The sequence below is a fragment of the Bufo gargarizans genome, chromosome 8, assembly GCF_014858855.1.
Source record: "Bufo gargarizans isolate SCDJY-AF-19 chromosome 8, ASM1485885v1, whole genome shotgun sequence".
Taxonomy (NCBI): Eukaryota; Metazoa; Chordata; class Amphibia; order Anura; family Bufonidae; genus Bufo; species Bufo gargarizans.
The window spans coordinates 85,237,122-85,261,948 of NC_058087.1; the positions used below are offsets into that span (position 1 = coordinate 85,237,122).

Consider the following 24,827-nt stretch of genomic DNA (forward strand, 5'->3'; position numbering starts at 1 on the left):
CCAGTTCGCTAGGGCTGTAGATACCAGGAAAGGTGTTTGCAGGCTCTCAAATTAAGAGTGGAGAGATGCTATCAGGAGGGTTTTTAGGCTATGTGAAGGAGTTCAGGTGGATTCTAATTGGACCCAGTGTTTGGAATGGTCCTTCAACCACCAAACTCAAGATTTTAGTTGGGTGATTGGTAATGTTTTAAATAAATATAAGAGCTTTGGGAGCGTAAACGTTTGAAAGGCTGCAATACGACCTACCCAGGATATTTCATATTTTGCTAAGTTGACAAGCTCCTTTTCCAAAACAGATAGGAAAGGAAGGTGATTAGCCTTATAAAGTTGGGAGACATCAGATGTTAATTTTATTCCAAAGTACTCAATCTGGGAAGCTTGCCAGTCTAATTTGAAAGATGACATTAAGAGCTTGAGATGTTGAAGGGTAATATTAAAGCCTCATTCACATGTCAGTGTTTTGGTCAGTGGTTTCCATCAGTTATTGTGAGCCAAAACCAGAATTGGAGCCTCCACAGACATAAGGTATAAGAGAAAGATCTGCACCTGTTCTGTGTTTAGAGCCGCGCCTGGGATTTAGTAGCGCTGAGCTTATAGAAGGATAAATCACGAAATGAGGAAATAATATCCATTGCTGCTTCTAAAGAGTTAAGGGGGTCAGTCAGGGAGAGAATTATATGACATCTGTTTTCAATTGCGACACTATTTATTCTGTGATCTCCCTAATTGCTTGGGCTAGGGGTTCTATTGATAATGCAAACATCAATGGGGATAAGGGACATCCCTGTCGGGTACCATTGGTTATATTAAAGGGCTCTGAAAGTGCTCCATTGACCCAGACTCTGGCGTATGGACAAGTATATAAAGCTTTAATGGCTGATAAGATTGCCCCTGATAATTCCATTTGAGATAGGACAGAGAACGTAAAAGACCAGTAAATGCGGTCAAATGCCTTTTCAGCGTCTAGCATTACCAGTATAGCTGGGGGTTTACCCTTCTGTGGGAAGTCTATGATATTTAGAATCCGCCTGGAGTTTTCTTGAATCTGTCTGCCTTTAACAAATCCCACTTGGTCAGAGTGGGTGAGACGGGAGCTAGGCGGTTGGCCAGGACTTTGGCAAATATTTTGGTGTCTGTGTTTAGGAGCGAAATCGAGTGGTATGTTTTCAGGTCATCAGAGGGCTTTTCTGATTTGGGAATCGTTATTATGGTGGCTTCCAGCATTTCCTTCGGGAGATCCCCTGTATCCATCATCCGTTGGAAGATCTGGAGCATGTATAGGGAGTGCACCTTTTGAAACGTCTTGTAATAGGCGTTGGATAAGCCGCCAGGGCCTGGAGCTTTATTATGGGGGAGTTTTTTTGATAAGGGCCTAATATTTCATCTGCTGAGAGGGGGGCATTTAATTGTTAGCTGGTTACTGTTAAGACAGGGGAGATCAAGGGAGGTCAAAAAGCGGTTTATAGCTTCTGGCATTTGGGGGGTGGGTTCTGTCTGGGTGGACAAGTTGTATAATGATTCATAGAAATCTCTGAAGGAGTTAGCTATCGCTTGTGGGTCCATCACTTTTAAGCCTGATTTTGGGGAAGTAAGGAATTGGATTTTAGACTTGGTTTATCTTGCTTTTAGTCTGTGGGCCAGCAATTTTCCCGCCTTATTATTTTGTGAGTAATAGAAAGCTTTAAGGGTCTTCAATTGTTTTTCATGACGGTATAGAAGACAGTTTTTTTTATTGAAGCCTTAATAACTGCAATTGTTTTGCATGTATCGCAGAAGGGTTAGCTTTGTTCAAGGAGATGCGTTCATCCCTTTCCTTTTTGGCTCTATGTCCTACCTTGATAAATATTCCTCTAATGAACGCCTTGTGGGCGTTCCATAGAGAGAATGGGTTTGACACTGAGCCATCATTAGTATGAAAATATTCAACCAACGCAGCAGGGATTTCTGTTTTGTGTTTAGGGTGCTCTAATAGATAAGTGTTATTATGTCAAGGGGTATATGGTGGTGTAAAAGATGTTTTATTGATAGTCAGAGTAATAGGGGCATTGGACCAGTTAATCAGTTCTATTGAAGTCTTGGAAGTTTTGCGTAAAAGAGATCTATCAACCAAAAATAGGTCAATCCTGGAGTAGGAGTTATGTGCAACCGAATAAAAAGAATAGTCTCTCTATCTGTGGTGGTGGATCCTCTCTAAGAAGAAGAGGAGCTAATGCAGAGGGATGATCTCTGGCTGGAGCCGAAGAGTCAATGGAAGGATCAATCACGACATTGAAGTCTCCACCCCAAAGGACAAAACCCCCTCTTAATTTTATTCAACCTGATTATAAGTCTCCTTAAGAAGGAAACTTTTGGAGCATATATGAAGACCAGGGTGTACAGTACATTATTCAAAGTAGTGACTAAAATGATAAATCTGCCACCCTGGTCCACAACTGAAGCCACTAGCTGAAATGCCACCGAGTCCCGAATCGCTACCATCACACCCCACAGTTTTATGGTGTAGTGAGTTTGGAATATATGGGGAAACAAGTATGTTTCAATCTATGAGCATCAACCTTGATTATTTGCGTTTCAGTGGCGCAGAAAATGTTGCACTTAAGAGTTTTAACGTTATTCCCTTGGTATTCAAGGCAGCTATCTTGAGAATCATAGGTAGAAGGTTAAAGGCTGTGGTATCTGATAATATTGGTGAATAGACAATGTATATCTGAGGCCATGCAGGAGGCCCAAGTGACAGATCCGGTATAAGCCCTCGAGAGAAACCAAAGAAGTAAATATACATGAAAAAGTTGAAAACAATAAAACCAAACTAAAGAGAAAAACAGAACAAAGTAAAGAACCAGGCCGGCATTAAGTGCCAACTAACTATTTCGGGCATATCTTACGGCTCAAGGCCGGGAAGAAGCCACACGGTGCCTCTGTGCCCATTATCAGTAGAACCGTAGAATCAATGTTTGGGCCTCCTCTTCTGTGACACTAACTGCCATTCTGGATGTAGCCAGGTGGGTGCTCTCGGGCCTGGACCGGAATCTTCCATGGTAATGTTCCAAGAGTCGAAGAGTTATTTTCCTGACTCCAGCGAGCATATGGCATGGAGGGACCCTTGATGCTGGATTAGAACTTTCGTTGTGAATCCACATCTGTATGGGATGTTATGTTGCCGTAGGGCTGTAGTAAACGGGCCCAGTGTACGATGCTGCTGAAGGGTGTGAGCAGATAGATCTGCAAACATTTTCATCTGCTCATAAGAAGAGGACAGGGATGCTTTTTCCCTTGCTCCTGCCATCAGTGCCTCCTTAATATGAAAGAAATGCACTCTAGCTAGTACATCTTTGGGTGCGTTTTCCGAGAGATGCTTTGGATGCACCACTCTGTGTGCTCTATCAGTGGTTAAATCATGCGAGGAGAGGTCTGGGAAGAGGATCTTCATGAGGCACTGAAGGTAAAAAAGTAAATCTTTGGAAACAATTTCTTCAGGGATCCCTCAATATGTAATGTTGTTTCTGCGGGACCGGTCCTCTAATTCTACTACCTTGGCCCTGAGATGATCTAGCTCTTCTGTCAGCTCATTGTGGGCATCTATCAACTGATTGTGCAAGGTAGCAAAGTCACCCATTTTGGACTCCACGTGGATGACCCGCTATATCGATAGCCTCCACTGAGTTTTAGAGCGGGAGGATAAGGGTGGAGAAATCTTTATGTATTGACTTGCTGAAAAGGACTAGCTAGCATGTCCTTTAAAAAATTGCCTGAAGCAGGCTGATCATTAGTGGGGAATGCTTGAAGGGCAAGTGTAGCATAGTCTCTCACCTCTGTTTCATGCGTGGATGGTGCCTGCACACGAGACTTCTGTTTCACGGGACTGGAGGAGGGAGATGGCATAGCTGGGTCATCTTGTCTGCCTGTAAATGGGGGTGAAGGAGCTGTGCTCTCCCGGGACTGACTTTGCGGTGGAAGAGAGAGCCGTTTAGTTAGTGGCGATCTAGCTTCTCCTTCTGATGGAGGCTTCAGAGGTAAGTCTGGAGCATTGGGGGAGCTGGAACCTGGAGAGCGGGACAGAGTCGGGGACGCAGTGCCATTTTGGCTTTGGCTCCTTTCCAGGAAACAGTCTAGTTTCCCCTGCTTTTTCATTGACCGCTTGCCTCTGGTCATCATCTAGGAGGTTTGACCACTACTTAGATGTAGTTTGTAGAGGTTCTAGTAAGGTTGCTCTCCTGTCATTGCTGGTATGGTGCTGGAACTCACGTCGCACACAGCCATCTTACTCGGCAGGCAGACCACACCCTCGGCCACATTATTTTGAAGCTGATCAAAACTGACCATTTCAGAAAAAATCAAGTGAAACTCTGGCAAAATTTTAAACTGTTAAAGATCGATTTCTCTAATTCATTACAGACTATCATCCAATAGTTGCTAGTCCACAAATGATCTTTCCATGGAAGAACATTTCCAGGAAGATGATTTGTCCTTCTACTGATGTCACTGAAAACCAATGGACAGTTTAAGTGACTGTAATAGTCAATATGGATCAGAATGTGTATGTCAGCCTTGGATCGTTCACCAGACACCGTTCAGTCATCTCCCTACTTCTAGCCTACATGCACACGAATATGGTTTGGTTCCGCATCTTAACCACATTTTTTGCAGCTCGAGTGCGGACCCATTCACTTCAATGGGGCCACAAAAGATGAGGACAGCACTCCGTGTGCTGTCCGCATCCGTTGCTCCGTTCTGTAGCCCCACAAAAAAATTAATAGAACATGTCCTATTCTTGTCTGTTTTGCAGACAAGGATAGGCATTGTTACAATGGATCAGCAAAAAAAAAAAATGCCATACGGACATCATCCGTTTTTTTTGCGGATCCACAATTTGCGGACCGCAAAACACAAACGTTTGTGTGCATGTAGGCTTGTATGGTCCATTGTTTTTCCCCAGACAGTTTATTTAAGGTTACTTTACATGATCTCAAAAGATACAGCCACAAAGGCCAGAATTTCCACAGCAAATCTGCTTCAATAAATGTGAGTGGATTTGCTGCAGATTTGAACCTATGCGTTGTAAAGGGTAAATTCCGTGGTGACAATCAATAGGAAAAATTGACATGCACCGCAGGTCAGTTTACGCTGTTGAGGATTTTTTGGCATTGTGTGGAGGAGATTTCTGAAAGTCTCATCCACATTGCTGGTACTGTAAAGCTATGCAGATTTACTGTCTACAAATCCTCAGCATATCTGCCATGTGGGCATATACCCTTTAAGCAATGAGATGATTAAATCTACAGTATGTAGTCTAGTCATCTAGTGTATGATGATAGTTCCTGGTACATGCATGTCAGACGGAACAGATCATTTACAGAATGAAATATTCTAATGAAATGAAGACTAAATTCATAAACAGTCCCAGATAAACAGAGCCATTGACAGAATTATACGGCTGTTAGAAAGCCAAAGCTGTTACTGTGTGCTGACCTCAGACTTCAAGCTAATAAATTATTAACAAAATGATGTTGCGCTGTGCTTGTGCGGCCGGTAATACAGCTTTAAGAGCACCCTTTCTGTGCCACACGAGCTGGAAAGGGCATTTTGCTAGTCTTACAACTTCAGTGTCCCTAGACACATTTAATAATGTAGCCTTCATTCTCAAGGACAGTGAAGAATACTGACTTCCAGCTGACTGCTTCCATTGCGGAGCCATTCATATTATACTGACACTGCTGATTACTTGGCTCCTCTCCTCTAAAGAGAACTAGTAAAACACAAGCTAATAGCTGTGTGCATACACATCCTGTACTACAACGGCCCCTGGAGATTTCCATCATTCTGGGTATTTGTGTACATTCATGTAACTGATGAGAGATCCAAATATTTTATGTAGAAAATCATCAAACTCTAAACAGAATCATTCTGCCTTCTACATTTATGTATAAGTGCATTACTCATTATTTATTTAGCGCTAACATATTCCACAGCGGTGTACAGCGCACACATCAGTCCTCTCTCTCCCCTATTTGGCCTACAACAATGGTATTTCATTTGCGTTTCAATATGTGTCCAGTGATGGACTCTGGTTTAGGAGGTGCAAGACATAAAATCAGCGGTATTCCTTCTAAAATGGTAGGGAATCAACTTTAAAATCTACTAGGAAAGTGTAATCCAGTGTATTGCAGTATAGGCCCTAGTCATTTTTATGGCACATTAGGGTATGTTCACACACACAGCTTTCTTGCAGAAATTTCGACTACTAAAAATCTGTTTCACACATATCACTGCGGTTACGTTCTGTAGAAAATTTGTGGACTTTTACAAAAATAATTCAGGTGTATGGGTCAGTCACAGAAATTTCTGAAATAAATGTATCATGTAAAAGCATAGCTTTTCTGAATGTTTTATACAGACCTGATCAAAAGTTTAAGACCACTTGAAAAATGGCAAAAAAAACATATTTAGCATGGCTGGATCTTAACAAGGTTCCAAGTAGAGCTTCAATATGCAACAAGAAGAAATGGGAGTGAGACAAAACATTTGAGCATTCAATTTAACAACTAATAAACTGAAACAGGCTGTTTTTCAGCTGATCAAAAGTTTAGGACCACATGCCTTTAAAAGGCCAAATCTGTGCAAAGATGTGGATTCATTGTCATTTTCTGTCAGGTAGTCACACGTTGTGATGGCAAAGGCAAAAAAACCTCTCCCTTTTTTAACGTGGTCGGGTTGTTGAACTGCATAAGCAGGGTCTCTCACAGCGCGCCATCGCTGCTGAGGTGGGACGCAGTAAGACAGTCATTTAGAATTTCTTAAATGATCCTGAGGGTTATGAAACAAAAAAGTCAAGCGGAAGACCCCAAAAAATTTCATCAGCACTGAGCCAGAGGATCCAATTGGCTGTCCGTCAAGACACTGGACGATCCTCGACCCAAATTAAGGCCCTTACTGGTGCTGACTGCAGCCCCATAACCATCAGACGGCATCTGAGACTGAAGGGCTTCAAAAACAAAAAACGTCTTCAAGACCTCGTCTCCTTGAACGCCACAGAACTGCTCGTTTGGACTTTGCAAGAGAGCACCAAACATGGGACATGGGACATTCAAAGGTGGAAGAAAGTTTTATTCTCTGATGAGAAAAAATTTAACCTTGATGGTCCTGATGGTTTCCAACATTACTGGCATGACAAGAGGTTCCCACCTGAGATGTTTTCTACGCGCCACAGTGGAGGGGGCGCCATAATGGTCTGGGGTGCTTTTTCCTTCAGTGGAACAATGGAGCTCCAGGAAGTGCAGGGGCGTCAAACGGCCGCTGGCTATGTCCAGATGTTGCAGAGAGCATTCCTCATGACTGAGGGCCCTCGTCTGTGGGGTAACGACTGGGTTTTTCAACAGGACAACGCTACAGTACACAATGCCCGCAGGACAAGGGACTTCTTCCAGGAGAATAACATCACTCTTTTGATCAGCTGAAAAACAGCCTGTTTCAGTTTATTTGTTGTTTTCATTAAATTGAATGCTCAAAAAATGTTTTGTCTCACTCCCATTTCTTCTTGTTGCATGTTGAAGCTCTACTTGGAACCTTGTTAAGATCCAGCCATGCTAAATATGATTTTTTGCAATTTTTCAAGTGGTCTTAAACTTTTGATCAGGACTGTACTGATGACCTATCTGCAGATTCGACTCTCAGGACCCCCACCGATCAGCTGTTTGAGGAGGCCATAGCACTTCAGTAAATAGAGAGGCTCGGTATTGCCACAGTAGCCATACTGTTTGGTATTGCAGCTCATTGCGCCCCATTCTGAGACTGAGCTACACCTAGGCCAGGTAAGAGATGAACGTGACATCAACAGCTTAGGGCACTGATGGCTAATCTCCACCACTCCAGCTGTGGTAAAGCTATGACTCCCAAGATGCACACTTGCTTGGCTGTTCTCAGAACTCCATAGAAATGAATGAAGCATGCTGGGAGTCATAGTTTCACCACAGTTGCAGTCCTGGAGGTTAGCCATCACTGCCCTAGGGTAAGCTGTGAGGAAGCTGCAGTGCTCACCGGAGTGCTGCAGCCTCTTCAAGCGCTGATCGATGAGGGTGCTGGTAGTAAGATCCAACCGATCAGTTACTGATGACCTATCGTGAGGACAAGGATAGGACATTTCTGCAGAAGAAAAAGAAACATGGCAGTAAGCACTTGGCCGGAATCCGTGTTTTGCTGTGTTTTTTTTTGCGGTGAAACAGACTTATGGGTGTGCTGCCCGCATCTTTTGTGGCCTCACCGAGATAAATGGGTCTGCATGCAGACCAAAACTACTACCATGTGCATGAGCTCTTATAGCGCTTTTGGACGTACCCAGAGAGTGGTTTCACACAGAATTTTTTTTTTTTTTTCATATGCAGTGTTTTGCGTTAAAGTGAATAGAAAGTAATAGTAAATATAAAGCAAGTGCAAAAATGATGCCTTCCTGCTGGATCCTCTTCTGGCTTTAGCTAAAAAACTGCAGTGCCATTTAACCACTTCACATCCGCCCATAGGATATAAACGTCGTATGGGTGGATGTTTATCTCTGAATGGACGTTCTGGAATGTCCATTCAGAGATGCCAGCTGCATGCTAATCGTGCAGCTGCCGAGAGGGGGGCCCGCTGTCAGTGACAGCAAGGCAACCCAGAGAGAAGGCAGGGACAGTTCCCAGATCCCTGCCTTCTAGATCGCTGTATACACAGCTATGCGCGTCCTGTCCCGGTGTTCTGCCAGAATACTATACCTTATCAGAATGCTATATCCTCGTCACTTCCGGTGACGCGGCCGACCCGGAATCAGCTGGAGGAGGTGGTGTGCGGCGCAAGCGCAGATCCACGGCTAAGTCAAAATTATAACACCGCCGCGGAAGAAGCGCCCACTTAATGCACATGTGCGAAACCGGCCGGGACACACTGCCCCTGCGCCCAGAGCCTCGGCTGGGTAGGAGAGGGTGCGCACACGCGACTATATACTCCCATCTGCCACACACATCAGGATAACACCGCACATGCGCACTCAGGGGCAGGTAGATTTGTCAGTGCAAAATGTGCGCACGCGCTGACACAGATCATCAGGAGCATCTTCTTCCAACACTCTCAGCCCTCCGACAGGTTGGGGGGGGGGGCGGTTTTGTGCCTGCTAAGCTATAATTTTGACTTACCGTGGATCTGCACTTGCGCAGCGCTGCACACCCCCTCCTCCCCCCTCCTCCGGCTGATTCCGGGGCGCCCGCGTCACCGGAAGTGACGAAGGTATAGTATTCTGACTGAACACCGGCCCGGGGGTCATGTGACCGCCGATGCAAGGAGAGTGCAGCAGCTCTCAGGGCTTCTACAGATCTCGATCAGCCCTGCCCTGAGGCTGTACAGCGTTGTATTCTGCTGTAAAGCCTCTCTGGGGGGTGTATTTCCCTTGTAACTGGGGCTACTATGTCAGGCCCAGTTACAGGAGAAATCAATGGTGAAAAAAATAAAATAAAAAAAGTTAAGGTAAATGTCTCCCAGAGGTAGGACCTAATGGGGGACGCAAAAAAAAAAAAAAGCCTTCACATGTTAAAAAAATAAAAATTCCCCAATTAAGTAATTTAAAAAAATGTTAAAAATACAAGAAAAATAAATAAAATATACATATTTGGTATTGCCGCGTTCGTAACGACCGGCTCTATAAATATATCACATGATCCACCCCGTCTGATAAATACCTTAAAAAATAAATAAAAACTGTCAAAGCCATTTTTGTCACCTTACATCAAAAAAAGTGAAACTCCAAGTGATCAAAAAGGCGTATGTCCCACAAAATGGTACCAATAAAACCATCACCTCATCTCTAAATAAATTAGCCCCTACATAAGAAAATCTCTCAAAAAATTGAAAAAACTATAGCTCTCAGAATATGGAGACATTAAAACATCATTTTTTGTTTCAAAAATGCTATTATTGTGTTAAAGTTAAATAAATTTTAAAAAGTATACATATTAGGTATCCCCGCATCTGTAACAACTAGCTCTATAAAAAATATCACATAATTAACCCCTCAGGTGAACACCGTAAAAAAAATCAAATAAACAGTGCCAAAAAAACTAATTTTTTTGTCACTTTACATCACAAAAATTGCAACAGCAAGCGATCAAAAAGGCGTATGCCCCCCCATTCAGAATGCATTAGGATTAAAACTGATCAGTTCTTTTCTGGTATAGAGCTCCTAGGACGGAACTCTATGCTGGAAAAGAAAAACGCTAGTGTGAAAGTACCCAATCGGTCAAAAAATAAAAAGGCTATAGCTCTGACTATGGAGACACTTAAAACTTAAAAAATAAAAGTATACATATTAGGTATTGCCACGGCTGCTCTATAAAATTGTCACATGATCTAACCCCTCAGGTGAACGCTGTAAAAATAAATAAATAAAAACTGTGCTAAAACAACAAATTTTTTGGTCACGTTGCCCCATAAAGTGAAATAATAAATGATCAAAAAATCATGTACCCAAAAATGGTACCAATAAAAACATCAACTCTTCCTGCAATGAGCCCCTGCACCAGACGATTGGCATAAAAATTAAAAAAATATGGCATTCACAAAATGGAGACACAAAAACATAATTTATTTTATAAAAATGCTTTATTATGTAAAACTGAAGCAAACAAAGAAAGTAGACATATTTGATATCACTGCGTCCGTAACTACTAAAATAGCACATGATCTACCCAGTCAGATGAATGTTGTAAAAAAATAAGAAATAAAAAATAAAAACAGTGCCTGTTGTAATATAGAGAAATTTTTTATTATATGTACCCCAAAATAGTACCAATAAAACTGTCACCTTATCCCCTAGTTTCCAAAATGGGGTCACTTTTTGGGAGTTTATAATGTAAGGGTGCATCAGGGGTGCTTAAAATGGGAAATGGTGTCTAAAAACCAATCCATCAAAATCTGCCTTCCAAAAACCATATGGCGCTCCTTTTATTCTGTGCCCTGCCGTGTGCCCTTACATCAGTTTGTGAACACATGTGGGGTGTTTCTGTAAACCACAGAATCAGAGTTATAAATATTGAGTTTTGTTTGGCTGTTAACCCTCGATGTGTTAAAGGAAAAATGGATTCAAATGAAAAATCTGGCCAAAAAATTTAATTTAGAAATGTCATCTCCATTTTCCTTTAATTCTTGTGGAACACCTAAAGGGTTAACAAAGTTTTTAAAATTAGTTTTGAGTAAATTTAGGGGTGTAGTTTCTATAATGGAGTAATTTTTGGGGGTTTTCTACTATGTAAGCCCCACAAAGTGACTTCAGACCTGAACTGGCCCTTAAAAAGTTTTCTTAAAAATTTTAAGAATTGCTTCTACAATTCTAAGCAGTTTAACGTCCTAAAAAAATAAAATGACATTTCCAAAATGATGCCAACATAAAGTAGACATATGGGGAATGTTAAGTAATAAATATTTTATGAGGTATCACTTTTAGGCCTCTTTCATATTACCATATGGCTATTTCAGTGTTTTGCGGTCCGTTTTTCAGGGATCTGTTGTTCCGTTTTTTTTGTTTCCATTGTGTTTCCATTTTGGTTCCGTTTTTCCGTTCTTTTTTTCCGTATGGCATATACAGTATACAGTTATTACCTAGAACAAATTGGGCTGGGCATAACATTTTCAATAGATGGTTCCGCAAAAAACGGAACGAATCCAGAATACATACAGATACATTTCCGTATGCATTCCGTTTTTTTTGCGGACCCATTGACTTTAATGGAGCCACGGAACGTGATTTGCGGCCAAATATAGGACATGTTCTATCTTTCAACGAAACGGAAATACGGAAACAGAATGTATACGGAGTACATTCCGTACTTTTTTGCGGACCCATTGAAATGAATGGTTCCGTATATGGAACCCAAAAAACGGCTCACAAAACGGAAACCAAAAACGGTAGTGTGAAAGAGGCCTTAAAAGCAGAGAAATAGAAATTTAGAAAATTGCGAATTTTTGAAAATTTTTGCTAAATTTTTGATTTCATAAATAAAGATGAAATATATCGACTCAAATTTTACACTGTCATGAAGTACAATGTGCCACGAGAAAACAGTCTCAGAATGGCTTGGATAAGTAAAAGCGTTCCAAAGTTGTTACCACATAACGTGACACATGTCAGATTTGTAAAATCAGGCCTGGTCAGGAAGGGGGAAATGGCCCAGATGTGAAGTGGTTAAAAAAAAAAAAACGCTGTGTGAAACTTCCCTAGGGCCTCATGCACACGAAAGTATTTTCCTTCCGTGTCCATTCCTTTTTTTTTTTTTTTTTTTGCGGACCGTATATGGAACCATTCATTTCAATGGGTCCGCAAAAAAAGGAAGGTACTTCATGTGCATTCCGTTTCCGCATTTCCGTTACGCAAAAAAATTGAATATGTCCTATTATTGTCCGCATTACGGACAAGGATAGTACTGTTCTATTAGGGACCAGCTGTTCTGTTCCGCAAAATACGGAATGCACACAGACGTCATCCGTATTTTTGGGGGATCCGTTTTTTGCGGACTACAAGATACATATGGTCGTGTGCATGAGGCCTAAGGCTGGTTTCACATACAGTTTTATTACCTTTTTGCTGAATTTTGAGTTTTTTCCTGCTTTTTTTTTTTTTTTTTACATTCTTTAGTGCATGCACTACTTTTTTGAGGCACGGACAGACGTGGGTTTCCGTGCGTCTGTTCGGCACCGCACCTTCCATAATGCAGACCCATTCAAGTGAATGGGTCTGCATCCATGATGTGGTGCACAAACAGCCGGTGCCCATATATTGCGGACCTGCTGTTTGCAGGTTGCAATACGAGCACAGCGGCGCAACAGCCATGTGCATGAGCCCTTACAAATCAGTTTTTTTTTTCTTGATGAATCAGAGGAATAAAATCCGCCACATACCTTCAGTATGCTGCATTTTGGTCCCAAAAAGGTGGGATACCTGTTTGACTTTGGTAGGAAATAACATGTGGATATGGTGCCATCTGTTTAACTATGTGTTTCCTTTCCAGTGGAATGTTTGATGATGGCGCCCACACCTACACCATCCATCCAGTGGACATAACTCACAGTTCTGTAAGTATTGTACATTGACCAATGATTAATGCTGCCAAAATGTACATGTAAATGTGTATTCACAGGGTTTATAATCAGGAGCCCCCTGTTAGGGCTCATTCACACGAAAGTGCGCTGCCTGTTGCCGTATTGCGGACCGTATTTGCGGATCCACAATACACGGGCACCATTCTGTGTGCATTCTGCTTCATGGATGCAGACCTATTCACTTCAATGGGGCCGCAAATCCGGAGATGCGAAACGGAAGCACGGAATGGATCACTACGGTGTGCTTTCTGACACAGCGGTCCACAGCACAGACACCGGCTTCACACGGTCGTGTGAACGAGCCCATAGCTTGTTCCAATTAGCCAGAGTCACAGTAGTTTTAATTCTCATTCAAACATCAATGTTCCATGTACGTGTGCTGTACATGTTCTCCGCAGACAGCATACGTACCGATTCATTTTAATGTGTGTATATACACAGCAGTGTTTTACCATGGTCCATGGGTCCGTGTTTTTAGCATGGATGCATGATCTGTTTTGTCCTTGTTCACGCATCCATCACACATATTATAGTCTATGGGTCTGTAAAAACCACGGATGCCAGCTGAAAATTACTTTTCAGCTGTGCAGTTTCAGTGAAACACGGATGACATGCGGACAGCAAAAAACGGACACGGGGACCAAACATGGATCCTTCACGGACATCTTCACTGGTATCACTGACCACCTTTTCACAGATTTGAGCACGGATGTGTGACTGAAGCTTACATAGTGCAGAATATTCAGGTGACTGAACCGCTGTAAGGTCAACAATGAGACAAATGGAACAAGAACCCTGCCCACGGGAGCTTACAATCTAAAAGGAATGACAGATTGCAAAGTCCAGTGGACCATATGCATTTAGAAATATGAATCTACCCATCTAAAGCATGGATGATGTAGAAAGTTGGTGGTTTGGGAAGAACTCTTGCTCTTTTGCTGCATCAGGAAATTTGAGTAATAGGGAACCGCAGCTGCAGGGATATGAGAGTAAATGCTGATGTCAGCTGAATGTAGTCAAGGATGAGAGTAGAGGAACCATTGCAAAGTGCTAATGACCACAGCAGCACTTCTGCGTGTCCACTGAGAGAACAGAGATGTCCTTCCACAGCCGTTCACCTGCTGACAGCCCTGGAAATGCAGCTGTGGGGGATTTGTTCTCACTGTAGCTGCTATTATACAAATCGAAATTCTGATGTTTTAATGTATATTAGAAAAAAAGCTGATAATACGTCCTTGACCATAGTAAGCCTCCTGAATTCATCATAAAATATGCTAGCTGCTCATTTTGAGGTTGTTTTTTTCGTTTAATAAATTCCTCCCTTCTATTTAACCCCTTAAAGAGGACCTTTCACTAGTTTTTACTTTACAAACGCAATACCTCACACTGTAGCCCATGTTCCCTAGATGTCATATCGCTAATTTCTTTCAGGATATGCTCCTCTGTTGCGCCGCTGTGCCCCTTTTTCGGTGTATGCTAATTAATAGCATCGGAAAAGGGAGGAGACATCAGCTTTTCTCAGTGGGCGTCTCTTCTATCTGGCTGTGCCGCGGTCCAATCACAGCGGAACGTGTCACAGCCATTGAGAAAAAACAGCTCACCTTCTCCCTGGCTGTAACTCGCTCTGCTGTGATTGCATAGTGCCACAGCCAGATAGAAGAGACGCCCACTCAGAAAAGCTGATGTCTCCTCCTCCCTGTTCCGATGCTAATAATTAGCATACACCGAAGGAGTGGTACAGCGGCGCAACGGAGGAGCATATCATGAAAAAAAATTGCGATATGACATCTAGGGAACATGGGCTACAGTGTGAGGTATCGCTTTTATAAAGTAAAAACTGGTGACAGGTTCCTTTTAAGTACTGGGGCTATTTTTGTTTTTGCATTTTAAAATAGCTTTTTTTTGCGTGAAAGGTAGTATTTTTTAACTGCATCATATAATTTGCTAAATCTTGTATTGGAAAACCTGAAAAATCTTTGTGAGATAAAATAAAAAAAATAAAAAATCAGCATGATTCTATTTCAGCGGGTCAGTACAATTACAGCGATACCAAATTTGTATATTTTTATTATGTTTTAGGCTACTTTCACACTGGCGTTTTGGTTTCTGTTTGTGAGATCCGTTTCAGGGCTCTCACAAGCGGTCCAAAACGGATCAGTTCTGCCCTAATGCATTCTGAATGGATAAGGATCCCTTCAGAATGCATCAGTTTGCCTCCGTTCCGCCTCCATTCTGCTCTGGAGGAGGACACCAAAACAGGATCCTATTGCAATCTAGGGGATTTTCACAGGTTGCCTGTCAGGCGTACTTTGGGCATGGCTTTTTAGGTAGCTAGCCATAACAGGTCTGGAAACCTTCACAATGCCACAGATTGTCATGATAATTAATAGAGATGAGTGAATTTCTCAAAAATTCGATTCAGTCGGTTCGCCGAATTTTCCAAAAAGATTTGATCCAAATTTATTTGGAAGAGCCTGTATAGTGGTGTAGAACAGTGTGCCTTGCAGTAACACACATAGGGAGTCTGCTGTGGTAGTGAAACAATACTATGAGTCAGTTTGACACGCAGATGACAGGCGCCGCTCTTAGAATCACTGCACACTTCATTCATTTGGTCAATTACGGGGCCAGAACTGACCAAATAACTCAACTGTGAAGTCAGCCTTACAGGTCAATGTTAGCGCCAGGTATAGAGAACCATGCTGAGGCCCAAGAACCTACTATAGCGTGAAAGAGTGCACTCCTTTTACACAGTCATCAGCTGATTCCACATAGATGTCTACAGAACCTGTTCTATTAAACGCTTATACAAGTAGAGCCCCCCAGACAGAGTGGAGAGGGTGTCAGCAGTAAGTCTGTGTTGACGTCACTGATTATTTTGACCTTCCTCTGATCCGTCAGAACAATAACCCTCAAAAAACGGATCCTGTCTGTTGATTATCCGCCTTCACTCAGTCAGTAATCCATCAGTATTGCTAAAGCCAAAAAAAACTGTAGTGGATCCAAAACAGAGATGACATGTGAATGAAATATTTGCATGGCTTCTGTGTTTTGTACCCACTCCTGCTTTTGGCTACCAAATCATATGCCAATTCTGATGCAAAAAATAAGGACCATGTCATACAGGCCTTAGAGCTACATAGACAGGATCCGTTGTGCGTCTCATTTTTCCTTCATTTTGACAGACCAGAAGGGTCAATAAATGATTTCAACCAGGTCTGAAAGGCAAAATAGTGTCCCAGTCATAGAGTGAGGAGGGTGTGAACAGCATCATAAGTCCACAAAGTGGCCCAATGACAGAGTGGTGAGGTGGCAGCAGCATGAAGAGACCGCAGAGTGGTGAGGTGGCAGCAGCATGAGGAGACCACAGAGTGGTGAGGTGGCAGCAGCATGAAGAGACCGCAGAGTGGTGAGGTGGCAGCAGCATGAGGAGACCACAGAGTGGTGAGGTGGCAGCAGCATGAGGAGATCAGAGTGGCCCAGTGACATAATGTTGAGGTAGCAGCAGCATGAGGAGACCACAGAGTGGTGAGGTGGCAGCAGCATGGGGAGTGGCCCAGTGACGAGGTGGGGAGCAATACCAGTACCAGCTGAAGATAGTGGATGGCAGCAGGAGCACCTGACAGCAGGTGTGGCATCAGGCGGGTGGCAGCATCAGAATAGTAGCTGAAACAGGTAGCCAGAAGAAACAGGTCTCTTTTGACAAAGTGTAGGTGTGGCACCATGTATGATCTAGTCTGATGCATCAGGCACTGGTGTTTGAAAATCCTGGCTGATCCTTGCCTGATTCATCTTCACAAAGGTCAGTTTCTCCACATTTTGGGTGGACAGGCGAGTTCTCCTTGGGGTAACTATGGCCCCAGCCGCACTAAGTACCCACTCTGATGCCACACTGCTGGCCAGGCAGGAAAGCTTATCCAGTTGCGGTGACAAATCGAGTTTTGCTGCCCAGTAGTCCAGGGGATCTTTGATATGAGGTGGCAAGATGCACTCCGAGTATGTTACTCTATGTCTAGCTGCTGCTGCCGGTGAGTAGGTTGTTTATTATCCGTGGTTTGTGCTATTCCTAGCACCTGCAGTTATTTTTTGGTTTAATTTCGGCCCCCTTTTTGATAGGTGTGTTGACCTAAAAAAATGGTGCTATGTGTCTTAAATCTCCAAAAGCAGACCTCCTTTGTGCCAAGGCAGATAGATGTCTGTGAAGGTTCTCATTTATCCAGGTCATGGTATATATCTGTAAAGAATAAATCAAGGCAACTGGACGTACTGTAGATTTCTTGAAAACGTTTCACTCGTTCTTCCAACGAGCTTTCTCAATTCTGAGTAATTGTACAAAAATTCTGGGAATAAATATGTAACTGAATCCACATCTGGTAATTATACCCAGCATTGGGTCAAAGGTGTTGATTCCATTATCCTAATTGGAGTCATTAGGTGATAAAGACTTCCCAGAAAAAGTTGTCAAGACAGCATTGTATGTGGCAGACAATAGATGTCTAACCCCCCCACCTCGATTGGTACAAACGAGGCGTGAAGGAGGCCATCTACGTAAAAATGGAGAAGCCAAGCTTGAATAGAGGTGGGGGGGTTAGACATCTATTGTCTGCCACATACAATGCTGTCTTGACACCTTTTTCTGGGAAGTCTTTATCACCTACTGACTCCAATTAGGATAATGGAATCAACACCTTTGACCCAATGCTGGGTATAATTACCAGATGTGGATTCAGTTACATATTTATTCCCAGAATTTTTGTACAATCACTCAGAATTGAGAAAGCTCGTTGGAAGAACGAGTGAAACGTTTTCAAGAGATCTACAGTACGTCCAATTGCCTTGATTTATTCTTTACAGATATAAGGCAGATAGATGTACACAATAGAATGGTATATCTCCTATATTGTTTAATTTCGAAAATATAAAGAATTTGTTTAATATTTTACTGTCTTCTCTGAGATATCCAGCAGCCTGTCAAGGTCCTGGTCCCTGAATTTCAGTATATTTGTGGATTAAAACCAGTAAAATGTTCTAGTTTTGTTTTTCTGCATTCAGCATAAATGAATAGCTGTCATTACAACACTGCATTTGGCCCCATTGCTGAGCATTTTGGGCACAAGGCATTAATCATATTGACAGTGCAATAGATCATGGTGTTACATATTCTGTGCTTGGATACATTTCAGCATTAATTGCATTTAACTTCACCTAAGAAATCCTGTTCTATCATTGTCCATAGCTTATATAAAACACAGCAAAAATCAGACATGATAAAACTATCTAATGGGAAAAGGTCAACAGAATCTGTCTTCAGTCTAGATGTTAGAGAATTTTTTTTTTTTCAAATTCTAAAATTAACTATGAAAAAGGATACCAGGTTTGAGTTTTATCAGTAAGTGGTCTCTTTAAGCTACGGCAACATGGCGACACTGGTGGCGCTACAGCTGTTGCAGCTACCGCTACTTTTTGATTCTGGCCAGTGACAGCTGTCGTGCAACCAGAGTCACGATGTAACCCTAGCCTTATAGCATGGGGATAGAAAATATGAAAAATTAAGGCAGGATTACTATTAGTTCCTGCGTGTAAGGGTATGTCCATGCAATCAGGTTTCCTGATGCAGTTTTGGAAGCCAAAATGAGGAGTGGATCATAAAAGGGAAAAGTGTAAAGCACAGATAAGATACAGCTTCTGTTTTTTATTTTATTTACTCCTGGTTTTGGCTTCAAACCTGCTTCAAGAAACCTGAACATTTGGCCATACCCTAAGGGTAGGTTCAGATGGAGGATTTTGGGCATGAGTTTCAGTATGGATTCTGTGCCGTAAACCAGGCCAAATCTGGGCTGAAACTGTCTGTCATTTAGCAGCAGGTAGGCGGGGAGAGTCAGGAGCTCATGAATAGTCATGCCTCATCCTTATCAGCTGGAGCTTTTCAATACAAGATGTTGGCAGATTGACTGGGTCAATTAAAGAAAGTGACCCAGCATTTTGCTAAGAGAATCAGTCACTTATTTATGTTGCCCTTAGTTGGGACACCATAAAACTGGTGACAGGTTCCCTTTAAGTTAATCAAATACCATGTTAGTTGCCTCCTCTCAAGACTAAATAAATGTAGTTTTTGTAAACGAATTTTTAGCTCATAACTAAGACCCTCCATACTCCCATAGCAATTATTTCGAGATTATGTTTTTCCCCTGAAGATCTTCTGATATATTACTGTATTTCATGAACTGTAGTAACAGATGTTCCATTTAAAAAATACTGTATTTTTGTCTCTGAAACCAATAAAAACTACCTAACCACAACGAATCCAAATCAGTTCTTAATTCTGATTTCATTCAAATTGCAACTGCTTTCTATGTTACATTTCAAAATAACTGCACACTAATATTTTGTGTTGAAAATGAGTTAAGATCTTAAAAGGGTTATGTCATGATTGATGTAAAAATCAGACATATAGTACATGACAATACCTTTCTAACAAAGCTAGGACCAGCCCTGAACCTCACATGGAAGCAGATCTCCCCCATGCATTGCTCCAATTACTATGATAGATTCTCCTCATGATGACAGTTCAGGAGGTGTGTTCTTTCTCTGGGGCATGTTCTTTCTGCTGCAGCTCAGGGGGTGTGTCCATTCTGCTGTAGCTCAGGGGGGGTGTCCATTCTGCTGCAGGTCAGGGGGGGTGTCCATTCTGCTGCAGCTCAGGGGGTGTGTCCATTCTGCTGCAGCTCAGGGGCTGTGTCCATTCTGCTGCAGCTCAGGGGCTGTGTCCATTCTGCTGCAGCTCAGGGGCTGTGTCCATTCTGCTGCAGCTCAGGGGCTGTGTCCATTCTGCTGCAGCTCAGGGGGTGTGTCCATTCTGCTGCAGCTCAGGGGGTGTGTCTATTCTGCTGCAGCTCAGGGGGTGTGTCCATTCTGCTGTAGCTCAGGGGGGTGTCCATTCTGCTGCAGGTCAGGGGGTGTGTCCATTCTCCTGCAGCTCAGGGGGTGTGTCCATTCTCCTGCAGCTCAGGGGGTGTGTCCATTCTGCTGCAGCTCTTTCTCTGTAACTGTCACAGTTTCTAACAAAGGATATAGCTGGTGGGCAGTTAAAGGATGGAACTGAGCATGTGCAACCACCTCAGTAGATGAATGTGCACATTACTATACAGATTAAACATCAGAAGGCGGCATTATGTCGAAGTAAAGAGATCTCGCAACTGGGGCATTTTATTAACAGAAAGTAATTACAAAAGTAACCCATTTTTTCATGCTGATGTATATTAAAATAATATGGTGGCAAGAACCTTTTTAAAGAGCATCTATTAACTCTATTAAACCAGGCATCACACTGGGATTTATCCTGCTGATGAATGTAATACTTGAAAAAAAAATTCTGCATTCCTGAAAAAAATGACTTCTAACCTCTAAGTAAGGGCTCGTTCAAACGACCGTGGGTTTGGTCTGCATCTGAGCCGCATTTTATGTCATATAAACAAGCCCTAAGTTAGAGGGTACTGAAGCCCTCCTTTGCATAAATTCTGAGGGTTTTTTCTGGGAATGCCATAATCAATTTCAGGTTTCAGGAAGATTAAGGCCCCTTTCACACGGGCGAGTATTCCGCACGGATGCGATGCGTGAGTTGAAATCATTGCACCTGCACTGAATCCCGACCCATTCATTTTTATGGGGCTGTGCACATGAGCGGTGATTTTCACGCATCACTTGTGCGTTGCGTGAAAATCGCAGCATGCTCTATTTTGTGCGTTTTTCACGTAACGCAGGCCTCATAGAAATGAATGGGGTTGCGTGAAAATCGCAAGCATCCGCAAGTAAGTGCGGATGCGGTGCGATTTTCACGCATGGTTGCTAGGAGACGATCGGGATGGAGACCCAATCATTATTATTTTCGCTTATAACATGGTTATAAGGGAAAATAATAGCATTCTGAATACAGAATGCATAGTACAATAGTGCTGGGGGGGTTAAAAAAAAATAAAAAAATAATTTAACTCGCCTTAATCCACTTGATCGCGCAGCCGGCATCTCTTCTGTCTTCTTTCTTTGCTGTGCAGGAACAGGACCTGTGGTGACGTCACTCCGGTCATCACATGGTCCATCACATGATCTTTTACCATTGTGATGGATCATGTGATGGACCATGTGATGACCGGAATGACGTCACCACAGGTCCTGTTCCTGCACAGCAAAGAAAGAAGACAGAAGAGATGCCGGCTGCGCGATCAAGTGGATTAAGGTAAGTTACTTTTTTTTTTTTAACCCCTCCAGCGCTATTTTACTATGCATTCTGTATTCAGAATGCTATTATTTTCCCTTATAACCATGTTATAAGGGAAAATAATACAATTTACAGAATACCGATCCAAAGCCCGAACTTCTGTGAAGCTTCTGTGAAGCCGATTTTTCTCACGCGAGTGCAAAATGCATTACAATGTTTTGCACTTGCGCGGAAAAATCGTGCATTTTCCCGCAATGCACCCGCACCTTTTCCCGCAACGCCCGTCTGAAAGAGGCCTAACCCTACCAAGGCATGCCTGGTCAGAGTTGATCCTGCTGACTGGTGCTCATTAAAAGAGTTCTCCTAGAAAAATTAAAATGAAAATGCAAAAAAAAATTTTATCAGACATAAACTCTTGATTTCCCTTAATTATTTATAGAGGCTCATTTTGTCTAGGGGACAATTAGTGAAGGAGTTAAAATGACCGCTTTCAGATTCCTGGACATGGACTCCGTCCTCCTAATGACTGCCGGATGGTCTGTATGAGAAAGCAGAGCACAGAGCCCGATGTAAACTCCAGTCTCTCCAGTCTCTGCCTGCATCAGTACTGTGAAGCTCTGTATTAGGCTACATTCACACGACCGTATGACCCATTCATTTCTATGGGGCTGCAAAAGATGCGGACAGCACACCGTGTGCTGTCTACATCCGTTGCTCCGTGCCACAGCCCCGCAAAAAGAATAGAACATGTCCTATTCTTGTCCGCAATGGCTGATGGGAACAAATATTTTCTATGAGAGCTGCGGCATGTGCGGTCTGTATATTGCGGAACGCACATTCGTGTGAATGTAGCCTTATGTGCAGATCACAGCTGAGATAAGCACTTATTTGTGTCCATCTGCTTCTGAGGCAGACAGACAGATAAGGCTACTTTCACATTAGCGTTTTTTGCGGATCTGTCATGGATCTGCAAAAACGCTTCCGTTACAATAATACAAACACATGCATCCGTCATGAACAGATCTGGTTGTATTATGTCTTATATAGCCATTACAGAGCCGTCATAAACACCATTGAAAGTCGATGGGGGATGGATCCGTTTTCTCTAACACAATAGAAAACAGATCCGTCCTCCATTGTCTTTCAATGGATTTCATGATGGCTCCGTCTTGGGTATGTTAAAGATAATACAACAGGATCCATTCATAACGTATGCAGACGGTTGTATTATCAGTAACGGAAACATTTTTGCGGAACCCTGCCAGATCCAGCAAAAACGCTAGTGTGAAAGTATCCTAAACTAGACTGGACTTTCAAGGAAAGAGATGCTAAATAGACCTCTCTTCTGGAAAACATAGCAAGTAGCTATAAAGTGTAACTTTATCTATTAATATACAGCAATTTCTTATTTGGCTGTCAAATCATGTGCTGATTTTTATCCTTATAGGGGTGGGAACTTAATATTTTTTGCTGCAGAGCTCTAACTCCCCCAATTCTTTCTGCACACCTCTGGCTTTCTGCTGCCAACACAAAGCTATAAGATTAAAACAAAAAAAAGTTAGCCAGCTCAGCACCTTCTAAGGTTACATGCACAAGACTCCCAGTTGTGCCCCAAGTATAGATAATGGCCTCCTTAGTGCCTCCCAGTAGTTATAATAGCCAAGATGTGCCCCAGTATAGATATTAGCCCCCAGTTGTGCCCACATACACATATTATGGCTAAGGATGAGCCAATCGACATCCGAAGTCGATTCGCATAAAACCTTGAATGCTGTATGGAGCGAGCGAGTTTTATGCGAATATTCGCTCATCCCTAATTATGGCCCTATACCAGTTGCGTAGCGTGGGTTGCCAGCACCCGGGGGAAACAAAAATTGCACCCCCCCCCTACCCCAGGCACGCCCCTTTTAACAGATACTGTAGTAGATCACTAGCAGTCCTATGTAACACCTCAGATAACACAGAGATAACTCTCTGAGTACAGATAATGTAGTAGATGGGTGTAAGGCCCCAGAATTCAGAACACAGTGTGACTTGAAGTCTGGGGCCAGGATACCGTGAAACAGATATGTGCATGGACATTATTATTACAGTATAATACCGAACCATACCTGTTACATCCAGTGACGTCTCCTGTGATGTAGACTTACCACAACGTCTTCAGTCAGAGATAAGACCGCCATGATACCTTCTTTCAGCCGCTTCTCGTCTCTGCAGAGTTTCACAGAATTTTTTTTAGGTTCCTCACTTTACTATCATCCTCTCCTTCCTGGTGTCTCAACACTGTCATCCTGCTGCCCCCCAATACTGTGCTAGAGCCAGACAGTCCCCCATTCCTCATAATATTATTCCCCCTGTATATTATAATGGCCCCCTTTTTATTATTAATATTATGGACCCTCTTTATTATTAATGTACAGGCCCCCTCTTTATTATTAATGTACTGCCCCCCCTTTATTATTAAGGTACTGGCCCCCCTTTATTATTAATGTACTGCCCCCCCCCCTTTATTATTAATGTAATGACCCCTCTTTATTATTAATGTAATGGCCCCTCTTTATTATTAATATAATGACCCCTCTTTATTATTAATATAATGGCCCCCTCTTTATTATTAATGTAATGGCTCCTCTATTATTAATGTAATGGCCCCTCATTATTATTAATGTACTGGCCCCCTCTTTATTATTAATTTAATGTCCCCCTCTTTATTATTAATGTAATGGCCCCCTCTTTATTATTAATGTAATGGCCCCTCTTTATTATTAATGTAATGGCCCCTCATTATTAATAATATAATGGCCCCCTCTTTATTATTAATGTACTGCCCCCCCTTTATTATTAATGTACTGGCCCCCCCCCCTTTATTATTAATGTAATGACCCCTCTTTATTATTAATGTAATGGTCCCTCTTTATTATTAATATAATGACCCCTCTTTATTATTAATATAATGGCCCCCTCTTTATTATTAATGTAATGGCCCCTCTTTATTATTAATGTAATGGCCCCTCTATTATTAATGTAATGGCCCCTCATTATTATTAATGTACTGGCCCCCTCTTTATTATTAATGTAATGGCCCCCTCTTTATTATTAATGTAATGGCCCCTCTTTATTATTAATGTAATGGCCCCTCATTATTATTAATGTAATGGCCCCCTCTTTATTATTAATGTACTGGCCCCCTCTTTATTATTAATGTAATGGCCCCCTCTTTATTGTTAATATAATGGCCCCCTCTTTATTATTAATGTACTGGCCCCCTCTTTATTGTTAATATAATGGCCCCTCTTTATTATTAATATAATGGCCCCCTCTTTATTATTAATGTACTGGCCCCCTCATTATTATTAATGTAATGGCCCCCTCATTATTATTAATGTAATGGCCCCCTCTTTACTATTAATATAATGGCCCCCTCTTTATTATTAATATTTTCAGGGGATTGGATCAACATCTCGTTGAGTCTCCATTTGTAGGAGGTAACGGGCCTGTC

At 42.3% G+C, this 24,827-nt stretch overlaps 1 protein-coding gene across 5 annotated transcripts in view; it reads left to right on the top strand.

The window, feature by feature from the left end:
- ADAM23 (ADAM metallopeptidase domain 23) overlaps positions 1 to 24,827 on the top strand; it is a 380,159-nt gene that overhangs the window by 169,842 nt on the left and 185,490 nt on the right. For all 5 annotated transcript variants that reach the window (XM_044303192.1, XM_044303191.1, XM_044303194.1 and 2 more), the window contains exon 6: positions 13,023 to 13,086. In XM_044303192.1, the coding sequence (XP_044159127.1) occupies positions 13,023 to 13,086 (64 nt within the window). The remainder of the gene's footprint in view (positions 1 to 13,022; positions 13,087 to 24,827) is intronic.